A 24689-nucleotide genomic window follows, 5' to 3' on the forward strand; every position below is an offset into this window, starting at 1 on the left:
CATTCTAGAGAATGAAATGGTGATAATTCCAATTTTTTATGTCACATAATTTTACTGCAAAGGTCTAGGAAAGTAAAAAATACACTAAAGTTAATATTAGGGCACACAAACTCAATAAATTACCCAGTTTTTTTGGTAAAATATAAAAGATGAAGTTGCGCCGAGTAAAAAGATTCCCGATATGTCTAACCTTTAAATTTACCCATGCCTTTGAAATGGCGACAAACTTCAGTACCCTGTATTTTATATAGGTGATGCTTTTAAAGCCCCCTATGAGTCATCAGTTTAGTGTTATGAAGTAGGTCTGCTGCTAGAAATATTGCTCTCACTCCAGCGTGCGCTATGTAACATGTGTCGTAATCAGCGTTTTCATGCATGGGCGCCCCCGACATGTGTGTTTGTACATGCATATATGTGTGGGTGGGCCTGAAACATTTTTTTACAATTAAAAAATATATAAACTTTTTTTTTTTTTTTTTTATCACATAGGGGACAAAGTCCCCATGTGATGATTTTTTAGTGACAGATTCTCATCAGTGAGACATCCCCTGTGCCCCACTGAATGTAATATAATGCAATGCAGATCAGATTGCATTACATTCTGTCCAGGGGCACCGAGAGACGGTCAAACATGTTGTTTTCCGGGTCATCAACAAGGAGGGGAGTAGAGCTGACGTGAGTCCGCTCTGCTCCCTCCCTTCTACACAGTGGCGCCTGCTTTTTCGGTCCCGGGCCCACAGATGGGCAAGCGGAGCCTGTAAAACATGGTGAGGGTGTGTGTGGGGGAAGGGGGGTGTCATTACCAGGGGTGTGTGGAAGCAATTGGGCAGCCATGCTCATGCTTCCACTGGACAGGCAGGAGTCTGCTTGTCAGATTTACACACATGACGTACAGTCCTGGCAGCGAAAGGGGTAAAGAGCCAAATGCCAGGCCAATATGACTGGCAAAGCTTTAACACTTCCAGGTAGTGTCAGAACTTGCTATTAAGCCCTGCCCCCCACATTCCTTTTGTCCAGTTACTATAATGGCCTACCGCACTGGTCAGTAGCAAGCACTATGGACAGTAAGCTTCAGCACTGTGAGGAAGTGCTTGAGCCTTGCCAATCAGATCAGCCAGGCATTCTGCCATAACTACAGGCTTGCTGAGGCTGCAGCAGGTATGAGCACTAGTATACTTACAGCAACTTGTTGGTATTGGATAGATCATCGCCATGTATTGGTAATGCAGAAAAGCAAAGCCTCAAGCTTTTCACCTGGGGTGTTTTGCGAGTACCCACAGCTGATGCAGAGGAAAACTTTCACTTGCAACAAGTGCCTTCCTCTGCACTTCTGGAAGCCATTGTGAAATCTACAGCTGTGTATTTTTGGACAGATTGAAAGCCCAGAGCTTTTCTATTAATAATTGTCTGTAAAAAAAAAAAAAAAAAAACATTGCCCTGCATCAGCACATGTACCTGCAGAACCAATTCTGATGCAAAAAAAACCTTGTCACATGCACAAGTGCCTTATATGTTTGCTTAGATTTCCTGGTCAGCTTTTTTAATAACATTTTTTCATTGCTGTTGCGTTCACCACTGTGAGTACCTGGAGCAAGACTTGAATGGTTTAAATAAGAGCCATACTAATCTGTTTCTGAAATTGTTATCTTTGATTTTCCTAAGGTGTCCAGCCCATGCCTTCTCAGGGAGGGAAGCTTGAAATAGCTGGAACGGTGGTTGGCCAGTGGGCTGGAACTAGACGTGGACGTGGCAGAGGACATTTCCCACTTCAGGTGGTTTCTGTTGGTGGACCAACTAGAGGGTATGTATAGCAAGCCTTCTCTGCACCCTCCCAGTACAAGTGTATATCGGTCAGTCTGCAATAGTACTCAGTCATGGTAACAGTACTGTAGAGCAGCCTTTTTCAACCAGGCTGCCTTAAGGTTTCTTCAGAATGCCTAAAAAATGCCCAAATATTGTATACAAGCCAGCAGTTGGCTCAAGCCTGCCTTTTATTTACACAAAGCTACAGGTTTTCATTGTGCACAGGTACAGCCTCCTAGCCATCGGTGTCCAAACAACCAATAACATCATCGGTTGCATAATTTTAAAGGGTGCCTTGACTAAACAAAGGTTGACAAACACTGCTGTAGCCTATGACAAAGAACAGAGCCTTCAACACCCACTCCAGCCTTACACCAAACCTTCCCTTTCACTGGTCTTACTCTGGTAAACTGAAATCTCTGGGTTAATATGCTTCACACACCTTCATTTGACTGTTGACATGTGGCTCTATGCACTCCCTGTAATATTTTAACACCAGCTGGGCCTGTTCACAGTATTTTGCTAGGCTGGTGCATTCAATGAACATGAGACTTTAAAGTGTGTGGGTTTTTTTTGTTTTTGCAACTTTTTTATTGATTGAAAAAAATATAAGGAATTACAAAACCGAGTCCATTGGCTTGCAGATACAAAACACATCCACACACTTAACTCTAAAGGCACTTCAGTTGTCACAGCAATCTGAGAAAAAAAGAGGCGTAACAGATCAGCAGCAGAAGTAACTTCTGACAAATGTTCCCCACACCACTGCAACGCATTACATCATAGCAGTTTGTGTACAGAAAAATCTAAATACCAAAAGGGAACCCCATTGACATCTACGTGATGGCATAACCAACTCATTATGAAGGGTTTGGTTCTGGAGAGGCAGTAGTAGAGGGAGAATTGAGCCATATGTCCCAGACCAAGTTAACCAGTTGTTTCCAGTAATTCAAAGTAGGGGCTATGGGAGATTTCCTATTTAAGAATAATATCCTCCCTGGCATAAAATAAAAGACTACCTAATAGAGCCCTAAGCACCCTCGTAGGGGCATTTCACTAACCTTGAAATAAATGTCTACAGTTAGTGGTATTGGGATAGTGGTTAATTGAAAAATGAATTGTGCCAGGTTCCCCTTAAATACTAATTATAGCTGGGCAAGTCCAGAATATATGGGTGAAGGCAGCCGGATCAGCCAGGCATTGCCCATCATCATCTCAAGGGTGTATGAGGATAAATCTTGTGCAATCTCCTGAGGTGTGAAGTATATCCTATGGAGGTGTCAAACCATGAATCAGACCGAGACAGAAGTACAGTTAAATCACACTTGTTTAATAATAAAAGTAAATAGAGCAAACGTTAAAACATAGCCAAAGTTCGGTAACCGGAACGGATAGTCAGACGAGCCAGAAAGTCAGGAAGCCAGTGCTCCGCGTAGTGGAACAGCAAGCAGGATCTGGAGCCAGAAGGAATGTCAGCCAAGCAAGTTTTTAACAGGAGCACAGGAGAAAGTCTCTGTGATGTTGACCAAGACGAAGGCAGAGATCATCTGGGCTGGACAGCTTAAGTAGGCATTACTGACGAGCAGGATATCGTCAACAAGTGAGTCACTGTGGAGAGATAGGAGCTGACAATTAGCAGACAGCTGAGCGGCCAGCTCAGAGAAGGAAGCCCTGACAGGAGGACCCTAAAATGAATTAAGCAATATCTAGCTGAGACTAATTGTAACATGGGATATTCCCAAATATCCTCGCTATCTAGCGCTGGACCCTCTTCCCACTATGCTGCCAGCAAACCATCCAAACCTTCATGGACAGAGGGCATTAAGGCCATGTATAAAGTAGATGATGTGAAGCAGGGAGACACTAGCAGCCACACTGCCTTGCTTTTCAAAAAAGATCCAGACTGGCTATTTCCAGCTACATACTACAGATTTGTCTCTTATATGATTACACTGGCACTTTTTTAGGCATTCGGGTATCCCAATACATATGGATAGTCTTTACCTGCCACCCTGAATTGGTCAGGTCCTGTGGACAAGTACCCTTTCTAGTCCCATACCTGTTGGCAGGGCTGTCTTTTGGCCTAGGCCGATAAGGCCTAGGCCTAGGGCGGCACTTTGCAGGGGGGCGGCGCATGAGAGAAAGCCCCCTCACCCGTATTCCCGGCTCCTGCGGCTGCCCCCCGCACACATGCAGCCCACGGCAGCCGGCTTGCTGTAGCAGTGCCGCTGTGTATGGGCGTGCATGGCCGAGTGTGGGGGGGGCGTGTGACTCATGCCCCCATAATCGGCTGATGACTGGCAGAGGTGTGGAGCCTTATGCTCCGCCTACCCTCCTCCGCACTGCTTTCCTTCTTGGGGCGGGGTCTGGCTGTGACATCAGGAGGAGGAGAGAGAGAGGAGCACGAGGGAAACCCCCAGGACAGTAGCAGGTAAAATGTATTGAATAAATTATATCAGTGGCAGTGTTTGGGCACAGTGGCAGCGTTTGGGCACAGTAGCAGCATTTGATGGATGCAATGGTGACATTTGATGGCACAATGGCTACAATTGATGGGCACAGTGGCTGCGTTTGATGGGGCACAGTGGCTGCGTTTGATGGGGCACAGTGGCTGCGTTTGATGGGGCACAGTGGCTGCGTTTGATGGGGCACAGTGGCTGCGTTTGATGGGGCACAGTGGCTGCGTTTGATGGGGCACAGTGGCTGCGTTTGATGGGGCACAGTGGCTGCATTTGATGGCACAGTGGCTGTGTTTGATGTTTTTTTTCAGAATTTTTTAGTTTGTTTGCGCCCCCTCAAAGAAAATTTTGAGCACCAGCTGCCACTGGCATGTGCAAAGTGTTCCATGCATGCTAAAGTCAATGCAAACCCATTAAACTGTCCACATTTAGTGAAAGTGCATTAATATGCAGATCATGATACTGCAATAAAGTGCTCCATCAATGCAAACTCATTAACCACTTCAGCCCCGGAAGGATTTACCCCCTTCCTGACCAGAGCACTTTTTACAATTTGGCACTGCGTCGCTTTAACTGCTAATTGCGCGGTCATGCAATGCTGTACCCAAACGAAATTTGCGTCCTTTTCTTCCCACAAATAGAGCTTTCTTTTAATGGTATTTGATCACCTCTGCCATTTTTATTTTTTGCGCTATAAACGGAAAAAGACCGAAAATTTTGAAAAAAAAAAATGATATTTTCTACTTTTTGTTATAAAAAAAATCCAATAAACTCAATTTTAGTCATACATTTAGGCCAAAATGTATTTGGCCACATGTCTTTGGTAAAAAAAATGTCAATAAGTGTATATTTATTGGTTTACGCAAAAGTTATAGCGTCTACAAGCTAGGGTACATTTTCTGGAATTTACAGAGCTTTTAGTTTATGATTGCCTATGTCATTTCTTGAGGTGCTAAAATGGCAGGGCAGTACAAAACCCCCCAAATGACCCCATTTTGGAAAGTAGACACCCCAAGGAAATTGCTGAGAGGCATGTTGAGCTCATTGAATATTAATTTTTTTGTCCCAAGTGATTGAATAATGACAAAAAAAAAAAATTACAAAAAGTTGTCACTAAATGATATATTGCTCACACAGGCCATGGGCATATGTGGAATTGCACCCCAAAATACATTTAGCTGCTTCTCCTGAGTATGGGAATACCACATGTGTGGGACTTTTTGGGAGCCTAGCTGCGTACGGGGCCCCGAAAACCAATCTCTGCCCTCAGGATTTCTAAGGGTGTAAATTTTTGATTTCACTCTTCACTGCCTATCACAGTTTGAGGCCATGGAATGCCCAGGTGGCACAACTCCCCCCCAAATGACCCCATTTTGAAAAGTAGACACCCCAAGCTATTTGAGAGGCATGGTGAGTATTTTGCAGCTCTCATTTGTTTTTGAAAATGAAGAAAGACAAGAAAAAACTTTTTTTTTTTTTTTTCTTTTTTCAATTTTCAAAACTTTGTGACAAAAAGTGAGGTTTGCAAAATACTCACCATACCTCTCAGCAAATAGCTTGGGGTGTCTACTTTCCAAAATAGGGTTATTTGGTGGGGTGTTTGTGCCACCTGGGCATTCCATTGCCTCCGAAACTGTGATAGGCAGTGAAGAGTGAAATCAAAAATTTACGCCCTTAGAAAGCCTGAAGGCGGTGCTTGGTTTCGGGGTCCCGTACGCGGCTGGGCTCTCAAAAAGTCTCACACATGTGGTATCCCCGTACTCAGGAGAAGCAACAGAATGTATTTTGGGGTGTAATTTCACATATTCCCATGGCATGTTTGAGCAATATATCATTTAGTGACAACTTTGTGCAAAAAAAAAAAAAAATTTGTCTCTTTGCAACTTGTGTCACAATATAAAATATTCCATGGACTCGACATGCCTCTCAGCAAATAGCTTAGGGTGTCTACTTTCCAAAATTGGGTCATTTGGGGGGGTTTTGAACTGTCCTGGCATTTTATGCACAACATTTAGAAGCTTATGTCACACATCACCCACTCTTCTAACCACTTGAAGACAAAGCCCTTTCTGACACTTTTTGTTTACATGAAAAAATTATTTTTTTTTGCAAGAAAATTACTTTGAACCCCCAAACATTATATATTTTTTTAAAGCAAATGCCCTACAGATTAAAATGGTGGGTGTTTAATTTTTTTTTCACACAGTATTTGCGCAGCGATTTTTCAAACGCATTTTTTGGGGGAAAAAACACACTTTTTAAAATTTTAATGCACTAAAACACACTATATTGCCCAAATGTTTGATGAAATAAAAAAGATGATCTTAGGCCGAGTACATGGATACCAAACATGACATGCTTTAAAATTGCGCACAAACGTGCAGTGGCAACAAAATAAATACATTTTTAAAAGCCTTTACAGGTTACCACTTTAGATTTACAGAGGCGGTCTACTGCTAAAATTTACTGCCCTCGATCTGACCTTCGTGGTGATACCTCACATGCATGGTGCAATTGCTGTTTACATTTGACGCCAAACCAACGATTGCGTTCGCCTTAGCGCAAGAGCAGGGGGGGACAGGGGTGCTTTCTTTTCTTTCTTTTTTTTTTTTTTTCTTTATTATTTTTTTGCTTTTTTATCTTATTTTTAAACTGTTCCTTTCATTTTTTTTTAATTTTTTTTTTAATCATTTTTATTGTCATCTCAGGGAATGTAAATATCCCCTATGATAGCAATAGGTAGTGACAGGTACTCTTTTTTTTTTTTTTGAAAAAATTGGGGTCTATTAGACCCTAGATCTCTCCTCTGCCCTCAAAGCATCTGACCACACCAAGATCGGTGTGATAAAATGCTTTCCCAATTTCCCAATGGCGCTGTTTACATCTGGCGAAATCTAAGTCATGAAATGCTCGTAGCTTCCGGTTTCTTAGGCCATAGAGATGTTTGGAGCCACTCTGGTCTCTGATCACCTCTATGGTCAGCTGGCTGAATCACCGGCTGCATTCTCAGGTTCCCTGTTGAGACAGGAGAGCCAGAGAAAAACATGGAAGACGGTGGGGGGGCATTCCCTCCCACTGCTTGTAAAAGCAGTCTAGAGGCTAATTAGCCGCCAGGATTGCTTTTACATGAAAGCCGACCGCTGGCTGAAAAGAATGATACCAAGATGATACCTAAACCTGCAGGCATCATTCTGGTATAACCACTCAAAGTCGTGAATGGCGTACCTGAAGACATAAAAATGGTTAACAATAAAACACAGTAAACGGTAAAGTATAAAAAATTGCATACCTGAAAAGCAAACATGATAAAACATAATAACAATAAAACATTGCAGAATAGAATACAGTAAAAAAGAGCAGAACAATAGAGAGAGAGAGAGAACAATAAAACGACAACTATTTTTTTAATTTTATTTATTTATTTTTTTTACACTTTTTTTTGTAACTAACTTTTATAACTGTAACCAGTTCCAGGTTCGGGTCTTTCAAAATGCGATGGCATCTTGGGAGACACTGTGAAAGTGTGCCTAATCTGTGCAATGCTGTACCCTACGCTAATACTCTACTAGTGCATGGTAGCGTTCAAAACATTCACCAATGCAAAGACCAGGATTGTCAGGACAGGAGGGACAATAATAGCAGGTGTCACGCCTATATCCACGCTTGCTGCAGACACAACATCTTTTTGGGGGGGTTCGTTGGGTAGGGGTACTCGGGAGGACATAAAGAAAATGCCTCTCATGCAGCCGACTGCATTGGTTGGGGATGTGAATGGGGGAAGTACGGGCGCTGCAGAAGTGATGGGTTCCCAATTAGGATTGGCGAATGCTGCAGGAAGGGCATTATGGGCACGACGGTTGGTGGCAGCGGGAAACTACTTGTGCTTGCCACCTCACCAGCTTGAACTGCACTTATGGGACTTGCCACGTCACCAAGTGTTACTGCAGTGCTGGTTTGACTACGACCGGGGTGTACTAGGCCACTGGTGCTTGCCAGTTCACCAAAATGCTACCAAAAAAACTGTTAGCGATCGCAGGGATCAGGCCTGACTCTGCGAACGCTGCAGTTATGTGTTTAGTGTTTTGTAAGTGACAGTGATCGATCGATACTGCACTTGGGTGGGGTGGGCTGGGCCGGGCGGAGGGGCAAAACGCAGGTGCTAGCAGGTATCTGGGGTGATCCCGCTAACACTGCGTTTTTGGGAACCCTAAACTGCTGGGGACGCTAGTCTAGATCTGATCGGATCAGATATTGATCCGTTCAGATACTACACCAATAAGGGAGGTGTACGGTGCGTGCGTGGGTGTTAGCGGTACTGGCGCGAACCTGACGCTGCCTGGGGCTGGTGCTTGCCAGTTCACCAAAACGCTACCAAAAAAACTGTTAGCGATCAGGCCTGACTCTGCGAACGCTGCAGTTATGCGTTTAATGTTTTGTAAGTGACAGTGATCGATCGATACTGCAGTTGGGTGGGCTGGGCCGGGCGGAGGGGCAAAACGCAGGTGCTAGCAGGTATCTGGGCTGATCCCGCTAACACTGCGTTTTTGGGAACCCTAAACTGCTGGGGAAGCTAGTATAGATCTGATCGGATCAGATATTGATCCGATCAGATACTATACCACTAAGGGAGGTGTACGGTGCGTGCGTGGGTGTTAGTGGTACTGGCGCTAACCTGACGCTGCCTGGGGCTGGTGCTTGCCAGTTCACCAAAACGCTACCAAAAAAACTGTTAGCGATCGCAGGGATCAGGCCTGACTCTGCGAACGCTGCAGTTATGCATTTAGAGTTTTGTAAGTGACAGTGATCGATCGATACTGCACTTGGGTGGGCTGGGTCGGGCGGAGGGGCAAAACGCAGGTGCTAGCAGGTATCTGGGCTGATCCCCCTAACAATGCGTTTTTGGGAACCCTAAACTGCTGGGGACACTAGTACAGATCTGATCGGATCAGATATTGATCCGATCAGATACTATACCACTAAGGGAGGCGTATGCTGCATGCGTGGGTGTTAGCGGTACCAGCGCTAACCTGACGCTGCCTGGGGTGACGCATATCACCTCCGGACGGTCAGGGGGCTAAACCTTTATTAGGTAATAAACGGCGGGTGCCCTAACACTATAAAAAATTACCGATCTAACCAGCGTCACCCATAACAGTTATACGGTGATCACTGGTGAAAGGGTTAACTAGGGGCAATCAAGGGGTTAAAACATTTATTAGGTAGTACATGGGGGTCCCTGTCGCTATAAATGACGGCGAACCTAAATATTTACCTCCCTAACTAGCGTCACCAGTGACACTAATACAGCGATCAGAAAAATGATCGCTTAGCGACACTGGCGACAGGGGGTGATCAAGGGGTTAAAACTTTGTTAGGGGGGTACCCTAGACCTAAAGGGGGCTAACCCTAACTGCCCTAACACACTGTCACAAATTGACACCATGCAGTAATCAGAAGGAAAAAAAAAACTGCTTGGTGTCAGTGTGACAGGGGGGGGGGGGTGTTCGGGGGGGGGATCGGGGGTGTAATGTATGCCTGGCATGTTCTACTGTGTGTGTGTGTGTGTTGTGCACTCACATTACAGTCTTCTCTCCTCGGCGCCGGAACAGAAAATGCAGAGCCGAGGAGAGATGACATCATTTCCTCTGCCTCTGTGTACAATACAGAGGCAGGGAAATGATTTGATTGGCCAGGAGCGATCGCGAGGGGGGGCCACAAATGGATGGCCTCCCCCTCAACACCGATCGCCAGGGAGGATTTGCCGACCGCCGCAGGCACCGGGGGGGGGTCCGATCGGCCCCCTCACCCGCGGGCAGGCAAGGACGTACCTGTAAGTCCTTTTGCCTGCCCGTGCCATTCTGCCGACGTACATCGTCGTGCGGCGGTCGACAACTGGTTAAAGAGGAGTGTGTGTGTCCCCAAACCCCCCCCCCCCCGAAAACATTCAAACTCCGCAGCTCCAAATACTGTAGCTGCTGATTTTTAATATTAGGACACTTACCAGTCCATGGATCCCTCGATGTCGACACCTCAGCCAATTTTCGGATTGTCTCTCGGGTTTTGCCACCATCATTCATGGTAAGGGAAATCGGACGGTTCCCTACTGCACATGTTCGAAGCGCGTTGCACTTTCTGAATGGCTCAGTGGAGGTAGGAGGAGGGGGGCAGCGCAGTCTCCCGGGAGTGGGGAAGGGTGCCTGTCAAAAACAGGTACCCGTTCCCCCCTCCCCCCTGAAAAGTGCCAAATGAGCCTAAAGAGGAAGGGGTGTGGTTTACAGATGATAGGGTGGGTCTTAAACAGGAAGGGGTGTGTCCTCAGCAGGAAGGAGTGGACTGTAATTAAATTAGGGGGGTGCATGAGTTTAGTCAGGCCTAGGGCAGCACAAAACCTACACCACTGCCTGTTGGGATATAGACTCATGGGGGTCATAGAATACACTTAGTGATCTTCCAAGGCTCCAGCCCCCTTGTGAGATCCTACGTCCCGATACGAGGGGCATGCTGTGCTACTTTTCATCTTCCTCCTGTCATTCTTGCTTGGCGCAACTCTGGCGCCTCAGCTCTCATCTCATCCTTTTGAGGCATGATCTCTCTTGGGTGAATCACTAACACTTGGGATTAAGGCTATGCAGTTGGAATTTATTGGCCTATTGTCCCTGAAGAAGACTTTTTTTATATGTTGAAATGCGTTGGACTCTTCCTGTCTTCCTGACAGTTGATTTAGGCCATCCAGTAGCTGATTTCATGCTATTCTTACCATCATGTTTTTTATTTTATCCCTGTGTTCTCATTTGTAATTCATGTTTTAATAAATTTGTATTTTTATATTTGAATCACTGTGCATGGTCCAAATATATACATATTACCAAATTCTAACAAGTTTTTTCTTTCTGCTCCCTGTAGACGCCCCAGAGGCGTTATATCAACCCCCGTCATACGAACATTTGGAAGAGGCGGTAGATATTATGGAAGAGGGGCATACAAAAACCAAGGGGCATCTCAGGTATACTATTTGTTGTCTATGACAATTTAAGGTGTAAATTTTGTTTCAGGCATTCAGGACAAAGTATTTTGGCGTGATATCTAGTTGGAAAAAGCTACTGTCTACTTTGCACAGCTGTTTAAAAGCGAAAGAGAAAAAAAGACTAGTAACAGAGAAATTTTTGCACAATTTTCCCAATTCTGCATCTTGCCAAGCATCAGTTCAGAAACTGTGCACTACGCTGTATATAATACATAACACAGGTAAAACGTATCCATTTCTGGAAGGATGTGCAGTGTGTAGATATGGCCACGCTCCCGCCCACTATCCATGTAAATGCTAAGCTGTGACTTTTTAGCAAAATTGCCTCATTGGGAAATATGACTATGCAAATGCAGCTGTAGTACTTTGCTTCTACATTACCTTCTTTTTTTGTGAGCTGAAAGAGGTCAGTTAGTCCAGTACAGCAGCCTGTCTTTTTAGCCCTGTTTGGGATTGGTCAGTTTTACCTTCCTTTGCTTCATGTATTCACTACAGCTCACATAATAAACTTGAAAAATCCCAATGCAGAGTTAACCATAAAATTCTGTAAAGGGCCTGCTCAGCAATGTGGGTTAGGTCCACTGAATGATAACTTTTCCTCCTACGTATAATAGCCTTGTTGTACAAACCAGTGTACTTGCCTGCAGATCGGTCTTTGGGAATCACAGGTAAACTCACAAACTTTAGTATTGTTCGTTATTATGGCACGTCTCCCACATGATTAAACTCGCAAGCTTTTCAAATTTAGTCCATCGTTTGCTTCCACATTTCTTTTTCATACATCATGGGACACAGAGTTAGGCTTATATTCATTACCTGCTGGGTTATACTTCATCTCCAGGTGAATGGACACTGGTAGACCAAAGGTCTTTAGACAGGAAATGATCCCCTATATAACCCCTCCCATACAGGAAGTACTTCCATTTTTTACCAGTGTGCAAGGTGGATGGCACGGTTGTTTGAGCTCTCTAGTCCTACAAACGGTTCTTAAATGAATCAAGTGCTTGACCGATCGGATCCATTTGACACAGGCTTTATATGCTTAGATAAATGGTAACCGAGCCTCGCAAAGACGACTCAAGATCCTGTGAGGTTTTTGCCTCTGAGTGCTGGACCCTGCGAAGTGGAATCCTGAACACCACAGCGCTAAGGCATTTCTGCAGGGTGCTGTACAGGTCCAAAGGAGTGGAACCATACTAAACATGAAAAGGGTACCCAGTCCTTGAAGGTCCACAAGTGACAGGAACCCGCCGTAAAGGGTGAAGATTGAGCTCTTTGTTTTTAAGCTACCCTGCGTCTGGATGGATAAATGAAACCCATTTTTTTATTATTGTGGGGTGTCCCAGTGATTGTAACAATCAGTCAAGCTAGCTAGAGGCTGGACGCCTGTGTTTGGTGACCATACGGGGGAGTTTTTGGGCTAGCTGTGGGTGTTTGCAAAGTGTACCTTTTTTTGCTTGTGTCTGGCTGTTTTTTTACTTGTATGATGGTGCGCCATTTCGCCTTGGTTCGCCATGGCGCATGTGCGTTCACAAGAGCGCTGCTGGGCTCAGCAGTTTGGTGGCTGTGTCGCATGTGGCTTCGCCGCACATGCGTTGTAGCCTTTATCTGGGCAGATTATCTCAGCTGCCAGCAGATCTGCCCGGGGGAATGGTCCTTAAACCCAAGGGTGTTCAGGAAAATTGCCAATGTTGGGGATGGCCAGAGGTCGACCTACTAGCATCCAAGTTCAACAACAAGCTACAGCAGTTTGTGTCCCGAACAAGAGATTTGGCAATCGGAGCAGATGCTCTGGTAGTTCCATGAAGCCAGTACTCCCTGGTTTATGCTTTCCCTTCGATCCCCCTCCTTCCACATTTGTTGCGCAGGATTTTGAGAAAGTGAGTTCTAGTCATTCTGGTGGTGCCAGCCTGGCCCAGAAGGCCCTGGTTTCCGGAGATTGTGAGACTGACAATAGACGGACCATGGACGCTTGCATGTCGCCCCAATCTACTGTCTCAAGGTCCTATATTCCACCCCAATTTACAGTCTCTAAATTTGATGGCATCACTATTGAAGCCAGGGTGTTAAAGGACCGTGGCATCTCGGGACCAATGGTGTCTACCCTAGTGAATGCTAGAAAAGCTGTCACTAGTAGGATTTATCATAAGGTCTGGAAGACTTATATTGGTGTGAAGCCAAAAAAAATGGCATCCTGGAAAATACATGATTGGGAAAATTCTCTTTTCTACAGTCAGCTGTGGAAATCAAATTGGCTTTGAGTACAATCAGAGGTCAAGTTTCAGCCCTATCAGTATTCTTCCAAAGGCCTTTAGCCTCCCATTCACTGATCCGAACATTTATGCAGAGGGCAACTCGCTTTCTTCCCCCCATTAGGTCGCCTATGTGTCCTTGGGACTTGAACTTGGTGCTGTCTTACAGAAACAACCATTTGAGCCAATCAAGGAAATTCCATTAGACTTGCCGTCACGCAAGCTAGCCTTCCTGATGGCCATCACCTCGGCTAGAAGGGTTTCGGAGTTGGCGGCCCTTTCGTGCAGGGAACCATACTTGATCCTTCTCCACGATAGGGTCGTGTTACGACCTGTTCCATCCTTTTTGCCAAAAGTGGTGTCAGCCTTTCATTTAAATTGGGACATTATTTTGCCGCCTTTTTTCTCTTGGCGGAAGAGAGACTAATGCATTATTTGGACAATGTCCGGGCAGTCGAGGTTTATTTGTCTAGATCTGTGGTGATCCGAGGACCAGACTCATTTTTTGTTTTACCAAAAGGACCTAAGAAGGGGCAGGCAGCTTTCAAAGCTTCCATTCCCAATTGGGTCCGTCAATTGGTCATTCAGGCCTATGGTCTGAAACGTAAAGCTCCTCCCTTTAGGGTGAGAGCTCATTCTACCAGGGGTGTAGGAACCTCCTGGGCTTTTCGCCATCGGGTATTTGTGGCTCAGATTTGTAAGGCTGCCACCTGGTCTTCAGTGTATACGTTCACAAAATTTTATCAAGTGGATGTTCGAGCAGCCGAGGATTCGGCTTTCGGCTGCAGTGTACTGCGGGCTGCCATATAAAGTCTGATGGCTGTTGTTCGGCAGGGTGTCTCCCTCCCCTCAAGGCTATTGCTCTGGGACATCCCAGTAGGTAATGAATATTAGCTTAACTCTGTGTCCCATGATGTATGAAAAAGAAAATGGGATTTTTTCGTCATACTTACCTGTAAAATCCTTTTCTTTGAGTACATCATGGAACACAGAGGTCCCTCCCCCTCTTTTTGAGGATTCAGTGCTTGCTACAAAACTGAAGTACTTCCTGTATGGTGGGGGTTATCTAGGGGATCACTTCCTGTCCTAAAGACCTCTGGTCTGCCAGTGTCCATTCACCTGGAGATGAAGTATAACCCAGCAGGTAATGAATATTAGCCTAACTTTGTGTCCCATGATGTACTCAAAGAAAAGAATTTTACAGTATGATGAAAAAATCCTATTTTTATCACTGAGAACCCTGTCTCTTGGCAGGATAAGGAAACTTACTATGTCAGTCTGCAGCTGTCATTTTTCTGACCAATATGATTGCGCTATGCAACCATGGCAGCCCAAGAAGAGTTTTGTACCTTGTGTACTGAATGTCCTCAGGTATATAGTTCTCTTGGTTACATGACTGGTTGACTGCTTTAACCAGATGTTTGCACCAATCTTGAAAGTGATATTAAGGCCTCATGCACACTGGACATTTTTACAACGGCTGTTTTTGGCTTCAGATGTTTTTTTTTTCTACAGCCAGTAAACTTCCTAGCATGTTTTCCTGTGTATCCATGCACACATAGGCTGTTATCAGTGTTTTTTGGCAGGGGTGTTTTCTGGCTGGAAAAAAATCCAAAACTAGTGGGTTTTAAGAGGAGTTTTGCAGCTGTAAAAACGCTCTAACTCTGATCAATGCTGAATAGCCACGTTTTAAGCTTTTATCAGTGTTTTTGGGCCATAAGCTTTTGTGTAAATGATAACGAAAACTGCGCTAAGTCAAACTACAATTCAAAACAAACAGCAGCAGCATACCGTGTGATATGACATAGCATCAGAAATGAAATAAAAAATGTTGCGCTAAAATAGGAAAAGCAAAAGAAGTGATCCCCTATCACCTGGTTATTGATAAGAAATAAAGTCTGCAATGTGTTTAAAAATAGAGAGACCTTGCATAGGGTAACTCCGTATGTAAAGAGGTCTATTGAATAAAGGAAATAGTAACACTTACATATTCTCCAAGAAAAAGGGCTTTTTGGTATATAATCCACGGATAAAACAGGATCACTTCCAGCACCGACGTAGTGATGTCACAATAGGCTGTCCCTACGTGGTTCGTCATACCTGACGTAATCTGGGGTACGAGCTCCATGTCAGACCGTCACTCGGATATAGGAAGCAGGGAAGTCAAGTCTCGATTTGTATTCTGTTACACTCCCGATCTTACAGGCTAGAATACGTCACGTGGTCTCCATTATGGACCTCGTATCTAGATAGTGTGTAAAGAAGCCCAACCGACTTGTTTACTTATTGGTATTGCATTGAGTGCATCGCATATAAGCCATCCGCAAAGAATACAGCTTCTTTAAAAAGTAACAAAAATAACGATATCCATTATGCCTAAAATTAAAAAAATCATAAGACTGCGAATATCCTAAATAAATTGTGGAGATACAAACCCCACATGATGACATTTATAAAGGCTTATCCATCTTGGGGCCCTCCAGTGGCCATACGAGAGACCACAATCCAAGATAGTATAGTTTTGCAGGGGGGGGGACGCTACTGCAAGAACGCTGCAATACTCTTCTACAGCTTCAGCTATCTAAAACTAATGCTACTGGCATTTTTACATCGTCCAGTGTGCATGAGGCCTAAAGGTTTTTCTTTTAAAAATAAACCTATCATTCTTGCCTGCTCTGTGCACAGAGCACCCCAGATCCTTTTCTTGGGTCTTCCACTGATGCTTCTGGCTCCTCCCCCTTGATCAATGCCCCCAATAGCAAGCTGCTTGCTATGGGACACTGGTGCATGCCTGCTCCCGAGCCACGCTCTATGCATCCATAAGAGCCAGGGGGGCGGCGGCTCAAGTGAGTATTTGGGGGCTGTAGAGGGAGCAGCACACAGAAGATTTTTTACCTTCTATGCGTGAAGGTAAAGGCTGAAGGTTTTACAGCCACCTGAAGTCAATTTGGAAGTATCCTTTAAAATGCGAGCCTTGGCTTTGGTGAGATCCCTACAGAGAATCTTATAAAGTGAGCCTGCAGCTGCCCCCATTCCAATACAACACTCTCCTGAACGATTTAACTTGACAGATAGTAACCCACATTCAAAACGTCCGTTTTGCCACGTTTGCATTTAGAAGCGTTTTTTTTTTTTTTTTCCAGCCCCAGAAGATTTTACCCCTTTCCTGACCAGTGCGTTTTTTGCAATTCGTCACTGCGTAGCTTTAACTGACAATTGCGCGGTCGTGCGACGTGGCTCCCAAACAAAATTGACGTCCTTTTTTCCCACAAATAGAGTTATCTTTTGGTGGTATTTGATCACCTCTGCGTTTTTTTTTTTTTGCGCTATAAACAAAAAAAAGCGACAATTTTGAAAAAAACACTTTTTTTTTTTTACTTTTTGCTATAATAAATATCCCCAAAAAATATTAAAAAAAAAAAAAATTTTTTCCTCAGTTTAGGCCGATACGTATTCTTCTACATATTTTTGGTAAAAAATAAAAATCGCAAAAAGCGTTTGGTTTGCCCAAAAGTTATAGCGTTTACAAAATAGACGATAGTTTTATGGCATTTTTATTATTAATTTTTTTTTTTTTTACTAGTAATGGCGGCGATCAGCGATTTTTTTTTATCGAGACTGCGACATTATGGCGGACTCATCGGACATTTTTGGGACCATTGTCATTTATACAGCAATCAGTGCTATACACATGCACTGATTCCTGTGTAAATGACACTGGCAGTGAAGGGGTTAATCACTAGGGGGCTAGGGAGGGGTTAAGTATGTCCTAGGGATGTGTTACTAACTGTGGGGGGGCGTGGCTACATGTGACACATAACTGATCTCTGCTCCCGATCACAGGGAGCAGAGATCAGTGACACTGTCACTAGGCAGAACGGGGAGATGCTTCTTGTTTACTTTAGCATCTCCCTGTTCGTCCTCTCCGTGAGGCGATCGCGGGTATCCCCGCAGCGATCGAGTCCGCAGGACCCGCGACCCGACTCATGGAGCTCCTGGCCGGCGCGCACGAAATGGCACGGCGGCAAATTCAAAGGAACGTACGGGTACGCACCCCCTTTGCCCAGCCGTGCCATTCTGCCGACGTACATTGGCGTGCGCCGGTCGGGAAGCGGTTAAACGAAACGCAGCGAAACGCAAGTTGCCACGTTTAGAAGCATTTGGTGCTTAAAAATGGCTCTAAACTCAGCGTCTGAAATCATTTTTTTGCTTTCCAAAAAAGGCCTCTAAACTCAACTGCCTAAAAACAATTTAAGGAACCTTGTGTACATGTACACATAAGATAACATTGGATGAGTTCAGGGGCAACTGAAAAAAAGCATCCAACTGCCTCTGAAATTCCGTTTACCAGCAGCAGTGTACATGAGGCCTTAAGACTGTTTATGTAGTATAATAAAGACAAACCCTCTTTGCTGAACAGTCTGGTTGCCAACATTTTGAGAAATGCTTTCATATGTGTATAAGAGTCTGAAATACAATTTTAAAACCCTTTGCCATGCGTAATTATTATGGAGCTTTATTCTACGAAAAATAAACAAATGCAGCGCTATGTGATATCACTCACTCAGCTGAAAAAAAAAAAAAAAATATATATATATATATATATATATATATATATATATATATAATTGCTGTGGGCAATGCGCGAGTGAATATTGGAGCAACTTGAATTCCCAAAGAATATAAATGTAAAAAATATATAAATAAAATACTTGTTCTCAAGTAAGTGCACAGTGAAAAAAATTTTTTAAAAAAACATCTTAATTTCGGCAAGTCCACAGCGAGGGAAAAAAAAATTTATAATAATTTAAGAAAAACTTATTTTCAGCAAGTCCACAGTGGGGAAAAAAAAAAAAAATATATAACCACGATCTGTCACTACCTGTAGTTAGTCCCTCCCCCTTCAATTAGAATCACGTAGCAGGGAACACAGTTAACCCCTTCACCGCCCCCTAGTGTTAACCCCTTCACTGCCGGTGACATTTTTACAGTAATCAATGCTTTTTTAATTGCACTGATTGCTGCATTATTGCCAATGGTTCCAAAAATTTGTCAAATTTGTCCGATGAATAAAAATGCTATAAATCTATCCCCTATTTTGTAGACGCTATAACTTTTGCGCAAACCAATCAATATACGCTTATTTTTTTTTTTAACCACAAATATGTAGAAGAATACATATCGGCTTAAACTGAGGAAAAAAATGTTTTATTATATATTTTTGGGGGATATTTATTATAGCAAAAATTAAAAATGTTTTTTTTTTTTCCAAAATTGTCACTCTTTTTTTTTTTTTTTTGTTTATAGCACAAAAAATAAAAATCGCAGAGGTGATCAAATACTACCAAAAGAAAGCTCTATTTGTGGGGGAAAAAAGGACGTCAATTTTGTTTGGGTACAACGTCGCACGACCGCACAATTGTCAGTTAAAGCGACACAGTGCCGAATCGCAAAAAGTGCTCTGGTCAGTAAGGGGGTAAATTCTTCCGGGGCTGAATGGTTAAGTTTGGTCCACAACAGCAACTGAACCACCTCTGGGCTCTAAGTAGCAGGATTTGCAGGCTCCCCCAGGTGTAATCCAAAGATGGTATCCTCAATTTAAAATACAAGAGGCCAGATAGTGCATTTATCGTTTAAATATAGAAATTTATTGTAGGTAAACAGGGTACTCACACTTTATGGGTGAGTGATTGATGTATCACATAGCGCTGCATTTGTTTATTTTTATTATTTTATACACAGATTATGGGAGTGTGAATATGCTTAGCAGCTGTGGATTGGTTCTCTTACTTTTAAAACATTCTTTAGACACACTTCCTTGAGAAGACATCCATCTATCTATATCACGAGCTTTATTCTACCATTGGCAGTTGTTCCATTCTCTTTGCTTGCAAGGAAGTGCACAGACAGTAGCAGCTGAACATTTTGTTTTAAAGAATAATTTTTTTTTTTTTTTCTTTCCATGTTGCCCCACAGACCAAGCCGGCATACGCTACTTCTGCGGCAGAAGTGGCCAAAGAGCTTAAGACACAATCCGAAGACTCCAAATCATCCGTCGTGTCTTCAGATGGTTCTCTGACTGAGAACGGAGTGGGGAATGAGGACACCCAAGCTTCCCAGATCAACGGGGGCTCTGCAGACACCCAGCCTCCCAATCACTCTGAAAGTGCCTTAAGCAGTGACTCTAAAGTGTGCAATACGAATCCTCATTTAAATGCACTAGATCCAGACAGCGGGCACCACGAGGAGGAAACCCTTGAGGCCTCTGTCTTAAAAGAAGAGTAAACTTATTTTTCTAGAGGGTGAAGGATGTTAGAAAGTTCAGGGTTAGGAATATCTGGAAAGAAGGAGAGCCTACAGTTACGTACATTTTTTCCTTTCCGTAAGTGAAAAATGAGGATTTGGAAATTCGGATCCCTCTTTTGACGTCAGACGAAAAAAAAAAAAGTTTCAGAGGTTTTATTTTCTTTTTAACCAGTTGTAGTCAAAATGCTACAAGGAAAAACAAAAGCCGAGCATATTTTGAAGAGCATTTGACTCCCATATGTTAATGAAACATGCGCAAAGTTAAAACTGGTTACAACAACAAGGCGTAAACAAAAACCGCTCGTGCTGTATCTTTAGATACAAGCAAACACAATTTATGGCAGTTCTTTTTTCAGTATATATATAGCTTAAGTATAATTTGTAGTATTTGGCACCATATGTATGCCATTATATTTGATTTTACAATACTGTGTCACGTTAAAAGAAAATCAGAAACTTTGGTTTTCCGGATTATGATAATATGGCACAAACAGTTTTTTTTTTTCTCTTTCATTCTTTATTTCATCGCTGTTGATGTGGTTTTTCTCTTTATTTTTCGTACTACAATGTGCAACTTTATTGGAACACAAACAATTATAGCGTTAACATTTACAGATTTTTGCTAATCTTTTAAATACTCATTACTCATACTATTCAAGCAAAGTTAGAAATCATAGAGGAGGGAAGAAAAAAAAAAGGACAACAACCTTTTTTTTTTCCCCCCTAAAAAAAAAACAGCCGCTCACAAAATAATAATAAAAAAAAGTTTCAGTGAATACTGTTCTACCATGCATCCGTGATCAATGAAATTGTGTGGTTTTTTGAATCAAACGTAGACCATTAGTGCTATTATTGACCTTGCATGGTTCATCCTTTTTAAGGTGTGTAGTCAATATTATGCATGTTCTCGTCCTCTTTCTGCCATTCTTACAAAGTTCTGTGCCCATCTGCAAAACAAGAAAACAAAAAAAACTAATAATCAGTAATAGTTCGATGAGATGTTAATTATGTTTAGTCATTGACTGATCTCGCGCTAACCTTTTAAAGAAAATTTTGTGATTATTGACCTCTGTTGCATTTATCCTAAAAAAAAAAAAATTAACTAGCCGTTTAAATATCAACGTTTTTTCTCTGGTGTATCCATTGCTGTATTGCATTATTGTTCTCTGTTGCTGTTTTCACATTAGCAAATATGGATTCTGTGATTTAAAAAAAATAATCTTAAAAGTGCTTTGATCTTTAAACCTTCCCCTTTTCACCCCCCCCACTTCTGTAGCAGGACAGGATTTGCCCGTTCCTGAGCTCTTCAGCCTTTTCCTACGCCGAGTACACCTGTATCATTTTGATGTTTCTGTTAGTGTTTCCAAACCCTTTTAAATGTTCTTTATGAAAAAAAATCCAAATCATTTCTTTCTCTTCGTTTTCATATAATTCTCCTGATGCTCTTCATCACTCATTAGTGATCAGAAATGAGGTGTAACTCCCCCCATTCTTTTGCCCGCAAGAGCTGAGTAGGTATTTTTAATGTAAGTTGAAAGGAGTTTTGCCCCAACTCATGGACTGTGCAAGAATGAACTACTGTTGGCTTTGTTTGGAAGTCGGTGGATTGTGGTGCGTTATGTCTGAAGGCTATTGAATGCAACTTACAATGCTTAATAAAAATCTTTATTCTTTTAGTATAAACTGGTGTTTTGGTCTTTTTATTGCGGACATGCTTGGACTTTTTCTAGTCCATTTTATTTTCAACAGTGATGTACAAGACACTACAGGGTGTTCCAAAACTCAGAAAAATTAACATACTCTTTTTTTTTTTTTATATTATGTTATATTTTTTATAGAATTGTTTGACCTGTTTTCTTTGAGACAAACCTGACTGCCAACCTTTATTTAACCACTTCAGCCCCGGAAGGTTTTACCCCCTTAATGACCAGAACACTTTTTGCAATTTGGCACTGTGCTGCTTTAACTGGTAATTGCACGGTCATGCAATGCTGTACACAAACAAAATTTGTGTACTTTTTTTCCCCACAAATAGAGCTTTCTTTTGGTGGTATTTGATCACCTCTGTGTTTTTTATTTCTTGCGCTATAAACAAAAATAGAACAAAAATGGGGATTTTTTTTTTATTTTATAATTTTTGTTATTAAAAAAATCCAATAAACCCAATTTTAGTCATACTTTTAATCCAGAATGTATTCAGCCACATGTCTTGGTAAAAAAAAAATTAAATAAGCGTATATTTGTTGGTTTGTGCAAAAGTTATAGCATCTGCAAACTATGGTACATTTATTGGAATTTACACAGCTTTTAGTTTGACTGCCTATCTCATTTCTTGAGGTGCTAAAATGACAAGGCAGTACAAAACCCCTCAAAATTACCCTTTTTTGGAAAATAGACACCCCAAGGAATTTGCTGAGAAGCATGTTGAGCCCATTGAACATTTTTTTTTGTCACAACATTTTTATACAAAGTTGTCACTGAAATTATTTATCGCTCACACATGCCATGGGTATATGTGGAATTACACCCCAAAATACATTCTGCTTCTCCTGAATATGGGGATACCACATGTGAGACCTTTTGGGAGCCTAGCCATGTACAGGACCCCCAAAAACCAATCACCGCCTTCAGGCTTTCTAAGGGCGTAAATTTTTTATTTCACTCCTCGCTACCTATCAGTTTTGAAAGCCATGAAATGCCAATATAGCACAACCCCCCCAATGACCCCTTTTTGGAAAGTAGACACACCAAGCTATTTGCTGATAGGCATGTTGAGTCCATGGAATGTTTTATATTTTGCCACAAGTTTCGGGAAAATGACAATTTTATTTTTTTTACACAGTTGTCACAAAATGATATATTGCTCAAACATGCCATGGGTATATGTGCAATTACACTCCAAAATACATTCTGCTGCTATTTCTCCCGAGTACGGGGATACCACATGTGAAGCCTAGCTGCGTACAGGACCCCTAAAACCAATCACCGCCTTCAGGATTTCTAAGGGCGTAAATTGTTGATTTCACCCCTCACTGCCTATTACAGTTTCAGAGGCCATGAAATGCCAAGATAGCACAACCCCCCCCCCAAATGACCCCATTTCGGAAATTAGACACCCCAAGCTATTTGCTGAGAGGCATGTTGAGTATTTTGCAGCTCTTGCTTTTTGTCACAAAGTTTTGAAGAAAAAAAAATGACTTTTCTTTCTTAATTTTCCAAAACAAATGATAGCTGCAAAATACTCACCATGCCTCTTAGCAAATACCTTGGGGTGTCTACTTTCCGAAAAGGGGTCATTTGGGGGGGGGGGGGGGGTTGTGCTATCTTGACATTTCAGAACCTCCGAAACTGTGATAGGTAGTCAGGAGTGAAATAAAAGATTTATGCCCTTAGAAATCCTGAAGGCAGTGATTGGTTTTCAGGGTCCTGTACGCAGCTAGGCTCCCAAAAAGTCTCACACGTGGTATCTCCATACTCAGGAGAAGCAGCAGAATGTATTTTGGGGTGTAATTCCACATATAACCAATGGCATGTGTGAGCAATATTTTAGTGACAACTTTGTGTAAAATAAAATCTTTTAGGGTTGTCCCGATACCACTTTTTAGGACTGAGTACAAGTACCGATACTTTTTTCAAGTACTCGCCGATCCCGATTACCGATACTTTTTTTTTTTTTAATGTCACATGACAGTGTTTTGTTTTTTTTTTTTGCAATGCTTTCTTTTTTTTTCTGGGGGGGGGGGAACGGTGTCTGTGTGGTTTATTTTTAATTTATATTTTTATTATTTTTTACAATAATATTTTTTTTTTTATTATTTATTGCAATATGTGTTTTGTTTTTTTTTTTTTTTTGGTTTTTTTTAGCAACCCTGTCGGGGGGGCTTTGGTGAGATATCAGGGGTCTTAACAGACCCCTGATATCTCCCCCTTGAGACAGAGAAAGAGACCGAGGATAGAGATTCCCCAGTCCCTTTCTCTGCGGCTCCTCTCCATTCATAAACTGAGACATCCTAATCACAGGAGATTACAATGTTTCAGTTATGTGAATGGACAGAGTCAGCTGACTCTGTCCATTCACAAAGGAGGATATGGAGAGAGGGACAGCACAACGGAGGGGGACAGCAGAATGGAGAGGGACAGAGGAAGAGAGAGGAATGGAGGGGGACAGCGGAACGGAGGGGGCATGGAGGATGCGGTGACAGTCAGCAGTGATCGTGCGTGGCGGAGTTACAAGCACCGATCACCGCTGTATGTCACTAAAGCAGCTGAAAGCCGCGGGGGGAGAAGCTTGTAACTCCCCCCCCCCCCCCCCCCCCCGCAGCGATCACTGCTGACTCTGACTCTCAAGGTATCGGGGGAAGCATCTGGAGCATTTGCCCGAGTACAAGTACTTGGGCAAATGCTCGGTATCGGTGCCGATACCGATACTAGTATCAGTATCGGGACAACCCTATTTGTAATTTTTCCGACACTTGTGGCTTTATATAAAATATTCCATGGACTCAACATGCTTCTCAGCAAATAGCTTGAGGTGTCTACTTTCCCAAATGGGGTCATTTTTTTTTGGGGGGGGGGGGGGTTGAACTGCCCTGGCATTTTATGCCCAACATTAAAAGCTTATGCCACACATCACCCACTCTTCTAACCACTTGAAGACAAAGCCCTTTCTGACACTTTTTGTTTACATGAAAACATTTTTTTTGGAAAATTTTGAATCCCCAAACATATATTTTTTTAAAGCAGAGGCCTAAAGGTTAAAATGGTGGGTGTTTTTTTGGGGGGAAAAAAACCTTTTTGCATTTTAATACACAAAAACACAAACAAAATAAAGTGCAGCGCTTAATG

The 24689-nt window shown here is 42.7% G+C and overlaps 1 protein-coding gene across 1 annotated transcript in view; it reads left to right on the forward strand.

The window, feature by feature from the left end:
* The window catches only part of FAM120A (family with sequence similarity 120 member A), a 125257-nt gene extending 103730 nt beyond the window's left edge, over positions 1-21527 (forward strand). Inside the window, exons 15-17 of the mRNA XM_073592325.1 lie at positions 1663-1801; positions 11166-11265; positions 19515-21527. Of these exons, the coding sequence (XP_073448426.1) occupies positions 1663-1801; positions 11166-11265; positions 19515-19823 (548 nt within the window). The 3' untranslated portion in view covers positions 19824-21527. The remainder of the gene's footprint in view (positions 1-1662; positions 1802-11165; positions 11266-19514) is intronic.
* Positions 21528-24689: the final 3162 nt, after the last annotated feature.

This window comes from Aquarana catesbeiana, linkage group LG07 (assembly GCF_042186555.1).
Source record: "Aquarana catesbeiana isolate 2022-GZ linkage group LG07, ASM4218655v1, whole genome shotgun sequence".
Lineage (NCBI taxonomy): Eukaryota > Metazoa > Chordata > Amphibia > Anura > Ranidae > Aquarana > Aquarana catesbeiana.